Source organism: Leishmania panamensis (genome assembly GCF_000755165.1).
Source record: "Leishmania panamensis strain MHOM/PA/94/PSC-1 chromosome 34 sequence".
In the NCBI taxonomy this organism is placed as follows: Eukaryota; Euglenozoa; class Kinetoplastea; order Trypanosomatida; family Trypanosomatidae; genus Leishmania; species Leishmania panamensis.
In genome coordinates this window covers 57,135-67,286 of record NC_025881.1, presented here as the reverse complement: position 1 = coordinate 67,286, position 10,152 = coordinate 57,135, and the positions used below count along the sequence as shown (strand labels likewise).

At 56.4% G+C, this 10,152-nt stretch overlaps 6 protein-coding genes across 6 annotated transcripts in view, besides 1 other annotated feature; all 6 read right to left on the bottom strand.

Annotated features, from left to right (window-relative positions):
* The window catches only part of LPMP_340270 (hypothetical protein), a gene marked incomplete at both ends in the record, with an annotated part of 4,371 nt that extends 4,102 nt beyond the window's left edge, over nt 1-269 (bottom strand). The window contains one exon of the mRNA XM_010704153.1: nt 1-269. Within this exon, the coding sequence (XP_010702455.1) occupies nt 1-269 (269 nt within the window).
* A 561-nt stretch (nt 270-830) lies between these two features.
* LPMP_340260 (hypothetical protein) lies at nt 831-1,028 on the bottom strand (the record flags this gene model as incomplete). Its single annotated transcript, XM_010704152.1, has 1 exon — nt 831-1,028. The coding sequence occupies one exon, from the start codon at nt 1,026-1,028 to the stop codon at nt 831-833; it is 198 nt and encodes a 65-aa protein (XP_010702454.1).
* A 1,059-nt stretch (nt 1,029-2,087) lies between these two features.
* Nucleotides 2,088-2,477: a repeat region.
* Nucleotides 2,478-2,609: 132 nt separating this feature from the next.
* Nucleotides 2,610-2,843, bottom strand: LPMP_340250 (hypothetical protein; the record flags this gene model as incomplete). The annotated part of the gene is made up of 1 exon (XM_010704151.1): nt 2,610-2,843. One exon carries the CDS (start codon nt 2,841-2,843, stop codon nt 2,610-2,612), a length of 234 nt encoding a protein of 77 aa, XP_010702453.1.
* Nucleotides 2,844-3,665: 822 nt separating this feature from the next.
* Nucleotides 3,666-5,543, bottom strand: LPMP_340240 (GTP-ase activating protein, putative; the record flags this gene model as incomplete). The annotated part of the gene is made up of 1 exon (XM_010704150.1): nt 3,666-5,543. The coding sequence occupies one exon, from the start codon at nt 5,541-5,543 to the stop codon at nt 3,666-3,668; it is 1,878 nt and encodes a 625-aa protein (XP_010702452.1).
* A 424-nt stretch (nt 5,544-5,967) lies between these two features.
* LPMP_340230 (hypothetical protein) lies at nt 5,968-8,124 on the bottom strand (the record flags this gene model as incomplete). The annotated part of the gene is made up of 1 exon (XM_010704149.1): nt 5,968-8,124. One exon carries the CDS (start codon nt 8,122-8,124, stop codon nt 5,968-5,970), a length of 2,157 nt encoding a protein of 718 aa, XP_010702451.1.
* A 793-nt stretch (nt 8,125-8,917) lies between these two features.
* Nucleotides 8,918-9,232, bottom strand: LPMP_340220 (60S ribosomal protein L30; the record flags this gene model as incomplete). The annotated part of the gene is made up of 1 exon (XM_010704148.1): nt 8,918-9,232. One exon carries the CDS (start codon nt 9,230-9,232, stop codon nt 8,918-8,920), a length of 315 nt encoding a protein of 104 aa, XP_010702450.1.
* Between the last annotated feature and the right edge of the window lie 920 nt (nt 9,233-10,152).

Below are 10,152 nucleotides of genomic sequence, written 5' to 3'. Positions count from 1 at the left end.
GGTGCCACGGGTGCAGCGGGTGCGGCGGGTACAACCTTCGGTGCGGCGGGTGCAGCCTTCGGTGCCACGGGTGCGGCGGGTGCAGCCTTCAGCACATCAGAAAAAGTGGTTGCGACAGAGACTAGAGGCACAGAAGGAGGCTCTGACGGCGGCGACGGCAAAGTCACGACGTCTACCCCTATGGCTGATAAGTTCACGTGTCGGCTGGTGTTCGAAAGCAGGCCCGCGGTCCAAGCACAGTGCCCGAGTTGCTGCTGAAGGCGGCGCATGGGGCACTGACGCTAGGCGATGCTTTCCGTACAGTAGGCACGATGCGGAAAACAAGGGACAGTAGACGAGATAGTGAGCTTTAGTCTGGTCAGCAGCTTTGGAAGCGCAGCAGCAGCAACAGCAGAGAACGTCGTAGGGAGCGTAGCTTTTGCAAGGCGGTAGAAACACGCACCAACACGAGGGAAGATGGTGGTGAGTCGGTTGATAAGCCGCAGTGCCTTTTAAGTTTAGCTGATTTGGACGTTAGTAGGAGATCAACGAAGACCAGCGCTGAAAGGAAAAGCGTACTTGGTTCTTGTCTGCTGTAGCGTGAGAAAACGATGTGAAACAAAAGGGCCACATAAAGTCACAAGAAAACAAAGAGGCACTCAGCGGTAGAGAGCAGCAGAGACTACTGAACATCAAAGCTGTCTCGCCATACCTCAATAACCCACCACCACCACCACCACCATCACCACTTCTTCCTCCCTCTCCAACACACTCGTAGGAGATGAGAGGAACAAGCAAACTACAGCGGCAGACCAGAGGCGTCGGCTTGGCACTATGTAGCGCACGTCTGTTTACTGTGCGTGTCGATGAACCATTTTTCTTTTGTCGCCGTCTTTCGTCCATGGAGACGTGCAATGGTGCCCACACGCGTCACTTTGACAAATCCTTACCTTTCGCGAGAATGCCCCAAAGCGCAGGTGAGCAAAACGGCACAGTGCAGGGCGCATCCGAAGCACATATGCGGCGAGACAGCGTGGCAGGCGCCGCATGAAGCACGACAAGATGACTACGGTCTTCTGCCCCGCAGATCCAACCCTAGACCATGTATCGCGAAGGCAAATAAAATAGCTGGCATAGCCTTTGTAGTGGGTCAGTGCACCCCTCAAACGGTCCACTGCTCCGATAAAACATGCGCTAGCTGGGACCGTGGAGGGGGAGGGAAGGTGCGCAGCTTCAGTCACTTTACCCCCTCTTCTGCCGCGGTGCTTTAGGGGACTTCGGCCCCGTGCGGTAACCAAGCGTACAATACTCTTCTGTCTCCACTGCTTTACGATGACAAAGTGCGGCAGTGATGCCCTCGAGAGTGCTCTTCTGACCTCCCTTGTTGCTGCAGCTTCACTTTTCAGGATTGCATCCGTCAAATATGCGCACGGGACCGTATAAACTCAAGTGTTGGTGCGCAGAAGAGAAGTCAAGAGAGAGCGGAGAACTGTCTCTTCAGACCAAACCTAACGGGACATAGAAGCGCATTCAAATCACTCGTGCGAACCAATACAGAAACTCGCACACATGCACATACACACACGCATGGCAGCCTTCCCCACCTCAGCTGGGCTTCGGACACGCAGCGTGCGGTACAGCAGCTCTGGAGCAATGGGGAACAGAGGAACACAGATCCAGAACGACAAAAAAGGCGTCCGTTCCGTTACACATGAAACAGCTTCACGTCATTATTCTCACACGCACATCTCTCAAGTCAAGAGAGAGCGCTGCCTTAGTGCATGATCAGCGCTTTCTCTTCGTTGACTTGTCTTCGCTTCTTTCTTTGAATGCTTCTCCTCACTCTTGACGCATCACAGGTGACACAGCGAGAGGAGAGAAGAAAGGCAGTAAACGGTCGTGAGGAGATGAACAGGGGAAAGGTGCAGCGTGCATGGCTAACAGAGAAGCACACCTGCTGTGCTCATTGACCTCATCGCTAACAGTATGTATGTCCTCACGCCACGGCAACCCTGCTGCCCTCTTCACACTTGCACACGCCACAAACGACAAGCAGTCGCCATCGTCGCAAGCGTTACTTGCTTCATCTTCATGTGTTTTCACTGCGCACGAAAACCCTGATCGCGCCGGCCACCTCAATGCGTGGCATCAGGCTCTAGTACTCAATCTTTGTGAGGAAGTCGAGAGCCTGCAGCAGCCTGTCCTCCCGGGTACGGCTTTGCAGGCGCTTGGGTCAGCGCATTGTGTTGGACGATTCGGCAGATGTACGCACCCATCCACGGCTCTTCCGCTTGTGCCGCGTTGCGGTGAGGCGGAGCGTAATCCTGTGCCTGGCCTGCGCGGTATGCGGTGGCATTGCTGTGGGGCTGAACGATACTCAGCGGTGTTGGTTAGTCGGGCTCCTTGAAATAGCCACAGTGCAGCCCGAGGTGTAGGTGAAATGCGGCTGTATGCGTGCATTTGTGGACTTGCTCGTGTTGGTATAGACACGTTGGCGAAGAAGACGAAAGGAGGAACAAACAACGCACGGCATTCACAGCAGCTCGTTTTCTCACACGTGGTGGCACTCGTCTCGCTGCCAGCGCGCGTGGTTGAATTGACAAGTGCGAACAGGACAGGGGTGCATGCACTTACTTTCTAGTGCCGCTGCGCGGCGGCTTCGGCCCCATCTTCAGCACGCCGTTGTAGGCGAAGAGAATGATGAGGGGGATAGCAATGGCAGAGCAGCAAGCCACCGGCGGAATGCCGTGCATCTTCTCCGCGTACTCGTTCAGGTCTACAGGGTCGTAGCGACGCAAGACGAGGAAGGTCACGATGGAGACCAACATAGCCCAGATGGGGGCTACCTGGTATGTGAGGAACATCTTGCGCTGGTGCTGGTTGGGAATGAAGTGCGTGTGGGGGTGCCGGATGAAGCAAAAAAGTGGTGCTTCGAGAGCGCGCGTGCTCGATGCAAAAGTGCAGTGAGCAGCGGAGCGTCAAAACGACGAAGTTGCCGCACGCATATTTAGGCAGCAGTCGAAGCGAAGCCAAAGGGTGGGTGAGACGGCGACAGCACTGGGGGCTCAAGTGGGTGGGTGTTGATGTTTTGCTTTGATAGAATTTGATCTAAGAAATGAGGAAGAAATCGCTGTGCAAAAAGGTGGGCTGTGAGTGCGCATGTCGAAGGGGGGAGGACGACGGGGGAGGGATGCGTGTGCACAGGGAATCGCAGGGTCACTGTTTGAGCAGGACAGTGAAGGCGTAGAGACGATAAGAAGGCGTGAAAAGGAAGGGAGATGGTGGGAGGGACACCATAACACACGCGAAACATCGGAGGCGCAAGACCTAGGCACACATACGGTCCTCTCTCTCCCTCAGGGAACCGGGTGGGAGGCACAAAGAGCGATCAAAGGAGGAAGAGAGTGGGGTAGAGCAACTCAAGACATACTACCACAACGCCCTCGTAGCCCCGGTGTGTAACTGCGGCCCTCACTGAGGAAAATGGGTGGTAGATTTACGACTGCTGTTGATTTAGCTTTAGCGTTCTTCTGATTTGCCTCTTGAATTCATGCCCAGGCCATTGCATGCTGTGCGTATCTAGGGATGAGAGGAAGTTGAAAGGGCAGAGTATAAGAGTGCGACAGAGGCTCGCGGCTACAGCAGAGGAATGGAGAGGGAAAGGGATGCTGTTGTGGCTCCGGGGCTCATGCCAGCAGTTGATACGAGGTCAAGAACGTAATCTTCCACGACTCTCCTGGGGTTCGTTGGCTGGGCTTCTTGTGGAGCTGACTCCAGACCAGCTTCGAGGCGAACATGCAGTTGGCGCCTGGCTGAAAGACGTCCTCCTTCATCCACACCTCTGTGGCAGCCAGCAGCTCCCCCCTTCTGCGATAGATGGTGCAGTAAAGCGGCTTCTGCCCTGTCCCCTCGATACCAAGCTGCAGGTGCTCATCCCACGCAGTGGAATGCCGCATGTGCAGCAGCTGACGACTCTCCTGCGTGCGAAGAGTTTGAAAGCCGTTCGTCAGCACGCACACTGCGCCCGATATCCACTCTGGTCCCACCAGCTCCTTGACGACAATGTCCAGCAGCCCCGCGTATCGTGGAGGGCCTTGGTCGCGAAAGAAAGGCTGGTGTTGCTGTTGTGTGGCGGCGCCATAAGAAACATCGCTGACGTAGCCCGCCGCCTGTACAGAACTGGTGGTTGTAGCAAGGCGAGAGCGCTCCTGCCCAACCGGGTCTGAGCACGGTGGCAGCGGCCGTTTCGCAGTCGGATGGCGCCTCCGGGTAAAGAGCAGTTCTTCATACTTCCACCGAATGAACGACTCACGGACCTCAGCGGAGGAAAAGGACCGCATCGGTTTCACGACCGGCTCGGGGTGCAACGCAAACTCGACACTGTCGGTCGGAAAGGCCACGTAGTACTCCAACTCGTTGTTCACGACGTCGTTGCCACGCGCCTTCATGAACTCGATGTCGCTATTTGGCCACCGGTCGAGCTCAGCGCTACGGCATTTGTTTGACCATAGCTTTCGATGTACGCCGATGCACTGGATGCACACAAAGGCGCCGAACGGCTGCAGGATGCACCACGACGGAAAAGGCTCGCCGCATTCCGCGCAGATCTGGTTGGCTGGTTTGCTCGCGATGCATGAATCGTAGAGAGGCGACTGTTGGAGGCATGCTGGAGCATTCAACCGCAACTCAGACAATGGCACCGCTTGGCCTGCCTCATTACCAGCCATGCAGCCCGCCGTTTCCAAGCCCTCGTCGTCTGATGGGGCCTTGCGCACGTCCTCTTCTCCCCCCTTCGGCTGCTGCAGAAGTGAGGCCATGCCGCCTACCTTGTTCTTCCGTTCCTGCAGTGCCTCGTACTCGCGCAGCACGTCCGTCAGCTGCAGCACCTCGTGATCGGATAAGACGCTGACGTCAGACTCCGTGCGTGAGTGGTGGGGGTTGAGAGAGGCCTGTCCCAGCACCTTCGACTCGAACCGGTTCGGCACACCGGATCCCGGCGGCCTCGCCACTGTTGATTGCCCTGTGTGTACACTGCCGCTGCCCACAGTTCGCGTCATGGACAGTGCGAGCTTCGTGTTGGTGTCCGGAATGAGTTGTGAATATTCCTTGGAGGCCCTCTGAATCACTTGCAGAAGGTGCCACTTGACTATCTTGTCGGAGAGGAAGAGCTGCACCACATAGTTGGCGCTCTGTGGTGGCGACATCGATGCGCTTTGTATAGCCTCCCCCAGCGGGGCATCGTGAGTCGTCTTCTCTGGAGCGAATATGTAGACTTGGTGGTTGCCGAACAGATCCACCCTCTCAGCGTAGTCGTGGTTTGCCAAAAATAGCAGGAGTCTCTCGGTCGTATCGTTGTAGGCGCCACCGTCGACAACGCGGCAGCCCTCCACATACACCTTTTCCTTAATATGCTTCGCCATAGAGTTCTTCGGCTCCTCGAAGCAGTAAAGGATGTTGTTAGCGTGCAGCTCAACGGTGCGGCGGACCGTAAGCGTGCCTCGCGAGCCCCATTGGACATCGCACTCACCGCTGAGGACCAGTGTATCGAGGCTTACTTCATCCATTCATGCTCAGCTCGCACAGTATTCCAGAGTCGACGTGGACAGAAGAAGAAACCACAATCGTGGACAGTGCATATACGCGTGGCGGCCACTAGCGTACCGGGCTGTTCCGTGCCGTGGCAGCTGGTCAGCCGGTAAGAATGCCGTCAACGCCATGGTGCGCAAGAGAGTCGAAATCAGAAAGAGAAAGTGTGGAAGTGTGGTGGGTATCACGGCATGTTGCATGTCGGCAGAGCATGGAATGCAATATCTAAGCGAGGAGCCGCGTATGCAATGGATCATCAGTGCTGTTTAGAGTAACTTCCACACCCCTGACACACACCGGTGCACACGCGCAAAGGCGTTCTTTTTCGTTTGGGATTGAAGGCTGTGGGCAAAGGCACCTGAAACGGTACGCTGCACGAGGTGATTAAACGACATCGTCTTACTAGGTCCCAGCGCGGGGACGCTTCGCAGTCGGCTCATCCTCGGCATTCAGCACCTTCAGGATGTCTTGCCCCATGACCGCCGCTAATCGGTGCTTTACTTCTTCCACCTCAGCCGCCTTGCGTTGTTCCTGGGCGACTGCGCGCTGAGTCTGGCGCTCGGCATAGACTGCACATGGTAACACCACTGCGTATTGCCCACGCATCACATCGTTCACCACCTCAGATACGATGAGAGACGCCGGCGAGGTGAGCAGGGTTGTAGGGTCCAGCGTGCCCAGGTCGGACAAGGGCAACAGGAGCACCGTTTGGCGCAGCAATGCTGACGCATGCAGCCCTGGGCGGAGAAGAAAGGCAGGGAAGTATGGGGATGTGGGGCTGGCAGCCGGAACACCGAGATCACCAGGGGAAAGTTTCAGCATGGCCACAGCCGTCATTGTTGTCCCTGCCGTGACTGAGGTGCCCTCCAAATCCTCCGGTGTAGCCCCCATCGCAGTCACGGCAGCAATGGTGGCCGTGTGACGAAGGTCAGCCTCCTTTTTGGAGGCAATGGCGCGCATGGTTGCGGCGCTGCCACCCACAGCCACCATGTAAAGCAGCGCCACATGCATGCGCTCCCCTACAACAGCAAACGTCCGCCATCCCTGACCGGTGCTGCTGGTGTCAGCAGGCACAAGCTCGGCGGGTATGAAAACAGGCCCGGTGTAACCGCAATTCTCAGCATCCTCGACGCAGCGAGCGTGCAGGCCATCCCCTTCAATCCGCTCAACCCGAACCAACAATCGCGCATACGCGCCTAGGCCGGCTGGATAGGCGCAGATGCGCTCCGCGGAGCCGCCGACGGCGGCTCCGCCACTACATCCCCTTTGTTGAATGCCCTTGAAGATCTTGCTGGCGAGCGCCTTGGCAGAAGCTCCGCCTACAGGCTTGGATGTCACTGCGCTACCATTACCACCGCCGGCTGCTGCTGCGTTCCGCTTGTTGTGGAGGGTGCCACGTCTCTCCGCCCCCGCTACGCTTATTGCGTTACCTCCACTGCAAGGCCTCGCTTGCGGCTGGTGCGGCGTCGTTGAAAGGGCACCAGCTAGGCTACGCGCTACATTGGAGGTACGAAGGGTGCGAGCAGTGGTGGTGGGTAGCTGCGCCTTGGCAACGGAGCGGCGAGTGGAAAACGCAGAGACACTGGTGACGCGCAGAAGCTTGCCCCCGACCATCCCTTCCCCAGCCACTGACAGCCCTCCAACAGCGGACAGTTGTACCTGTACCTCGTCGCCTAGTGACACGCTTAAGAAGTTGGTGTGCGAGTAAACCAGCGTGGTGACATTTGCCTGATCAGCGGCAGGATAGAGGCCAGCATCCACCACGCAGTATGTGTTGGACGGCATGGCCACCACGTAGCCGCGCACCACGCGCCCCTCAACGGCACAGTCGGCAAGCGCGTGCCGTGACAACATTTTTGGCAGCGAGACCGCCAAGGCGCAGCCAGGCGCGGTGCCGACGTGAATGGCGTACACACTGTGCTGATCTGCCAAAGTGAGCTGGTGGTGGCAGAGAAACTCATTCGCATCGTGCGGGGAGCGAAAATGCAACACGGCGCAATACGGACCGAGGCAGCTGTGACGCACTGCAGATGACTCTTTGTCGAACCCAGACCATAAAGCAGCCTCCTGCTCGGCTGTAGCCTTAGAAGAAGCAGGAGTGGGGCACGGTGCGGTGCTACGGCCGTGTAAAAGAAAGCTCTTCTCCTCGAATGTAGGTGACGGCGACTCAGACGCCGTCGTTACCGTGGTGCTCGTGCTACTCACAGGGACGCTTGGAAGTGCTGTGCATGCAAAGTTGGGCAGCGCAGCTGTGAGACGGCCAAGGCGCAGCAAATCCGCAGAGCTCAGCAGCACATCCGCACCCACGCACAGAACCGCCTGTTTGCTCTCGATCTGCCAAATGCGCCCTCGCTGCTGCACATCGCTGCGGAGACGTTCGGCGCTGGACAGTTTCTGAAACTGAATGTGCACAGTGGTGGTGTTGTAGTTCGGGTCCTCCTCGTACTGCGCCCACTCCACAACGCCGTACGCGCAGCACGCGCTGAACAGCTGAGCCCGAAGAGCGTCACTCTGCAGCTGCTCCGAGGTGACGCTAATGCGACGAGTGGAGGTGCTCATGTGGACAAACCGTCCACTGTCGGATAAACAAAGAACAGCTGAGCCTCAGTAGTCGAAAGAAGAAAACAAACAGTGGCAGATGAGCGCATACCGCGGCAAGAGGCCTCCTCTGGCAATTCTCACCCGCCCTCTCACTTCCTTGGTGTTGAGTGCGTGTCTCAGCGTTGGTGTTGTGCAGCGAGGAAGGACAAGAGCGAGAGGTGGCGCAGGATGGCGTGTGTTGCCGACTGAAGATGGCACAAGGGAAAGAGAGAAACAGATGGAAGTGGTGAGCTGTGGATACACCACAGAGCGGGTGAGGACATGGAACCTAAAGAAAGACGCGTCCTTCTCTCCGGTGAGGTTGTCGAACAGAGCGGGTGTGGGGAAAAGAAGTGCGGGAGGTGACATGATAGTGGTGGACAGCTGCAGCACAAGCCGCGTGTGGGTCTATGCAAAACACGCACAGACACACATCTAGGGGGGAGAAGGGAAGTCCACGGGAAGAGAAAGATTGAAGCAAAGTAAGAAGCACGTGTGTCGTTACGACCTCAGCCCTTCCCTCGCCTACGTTTGTCCTTCAACACATGACCCTTTCTGGCCTCCTCCCTTTGCATCTTTGATGTTGCCAGGTGCATGGATGCCGCTGTCACCGCCGCTGATGCCGCCAATTTCACACACGCCCCTCTTTCGAGCGCACATCCCCCATTTCTTTGAGGGAGGCTTTTGTTGAATTATTTTCTGTATTCAGAAATGATCACAAATGAGCAAAAGACATAGAGAAGTTGTCAGCTCGCGTTATCCCGCTTTTCCTTTACGCAGCGATGTCCGAGTCACCGACATCCGTCACGGACAGGACGCAAGTGCGGAAGTGCTTGCCGCATGCCGTACCAAGGTCCAGGTTGTTGCCCGAGTAGTGGTGGATCGGGGTCTTGCTGAGTGTGCAGTAGTACTCGATCTCGGCGCGGCGGATCGGTGGGCAGTTGTTAGAGATGACAACCAGCTTACTGCGAGCCTGGCGGAGGGTCGTCAGCGCCTGCTGCGTGCCGAGTACGTACTTACCGGACTTCATCACCAGCTGGAGCTTGGAGTTGATCGTGTCCACCTTAGACTTCGTCTTCTTGGCCATTGTTGCGGGACGGGAAAATGCTGAAGGAACTGCTCTGACACAAATGTCGTTTGAGGAGGAGAGGGTGTTTAGAGTGGTTGGGATGGGAACGACGAGGAGAGGTACGGAGAAAGTGTGCGCCACAAAAGGGAAAACAAGAGTGGGAGAGATGAATGAGGGGGAGGTGGAGTTGACAGATAGTGAGGACATACAGGTGAGATAGTCAGCGTGCCGTTCTCTGATAAGAGAGCGTGAGTTATGCAAGCAGTCGATAACACGCCGGTGACATGCGGGCAGACAGGGACTTTGAGATCCCTTCTTTGTTTTCCTTATGGAAGAAGTGGAAAAGCACGGCCACAACATGTACAATAGCCACCTAAGTAAGGAGGGTTGTGAACGGCAGCATCGGAGTATGAAGGGGTGCAACAATGAGCATATTTTTCTTGAAATTTGGGGGGTTCCTTTGATGGCACACAGGCCTCTGTTTGGGCTGCGTCACACACCTACGGTCCGCGCGCGCGGAAGGTGTGCAATAAAATAGAAGCGGCCAGAAAAAAAAAGAGCGGCGGAAGAAGAGTACGGGAATGACAGAAGACCACACAGCAGCAGACGCGCGCACACGACAGACAGAGAGATGAATGCGAGGTCGCGCTACATCAATGGCAGGTCAAACATCAAGTACACAAGCCTTCAAGTAATAAACAGAAATACACGCCCCTGTTACATCCGCCCGACTCCGTACAGAAGGTCGAAGCTGTTCGCGTGTCACGACCGAAGAGGGCGCGACAGAAGAAAAAAAAGACGGAGGAAAGATAACAGATACAGGCTGCGCAAGAGAGCGAAACTCCGCTCGCACCTCTTCCACTCTGTGCACACTTAATACAAAGCGGAGACGTAAAGAAATTTTTTTTTACGTCCCCACCCCCCCCCCTTACAACAGT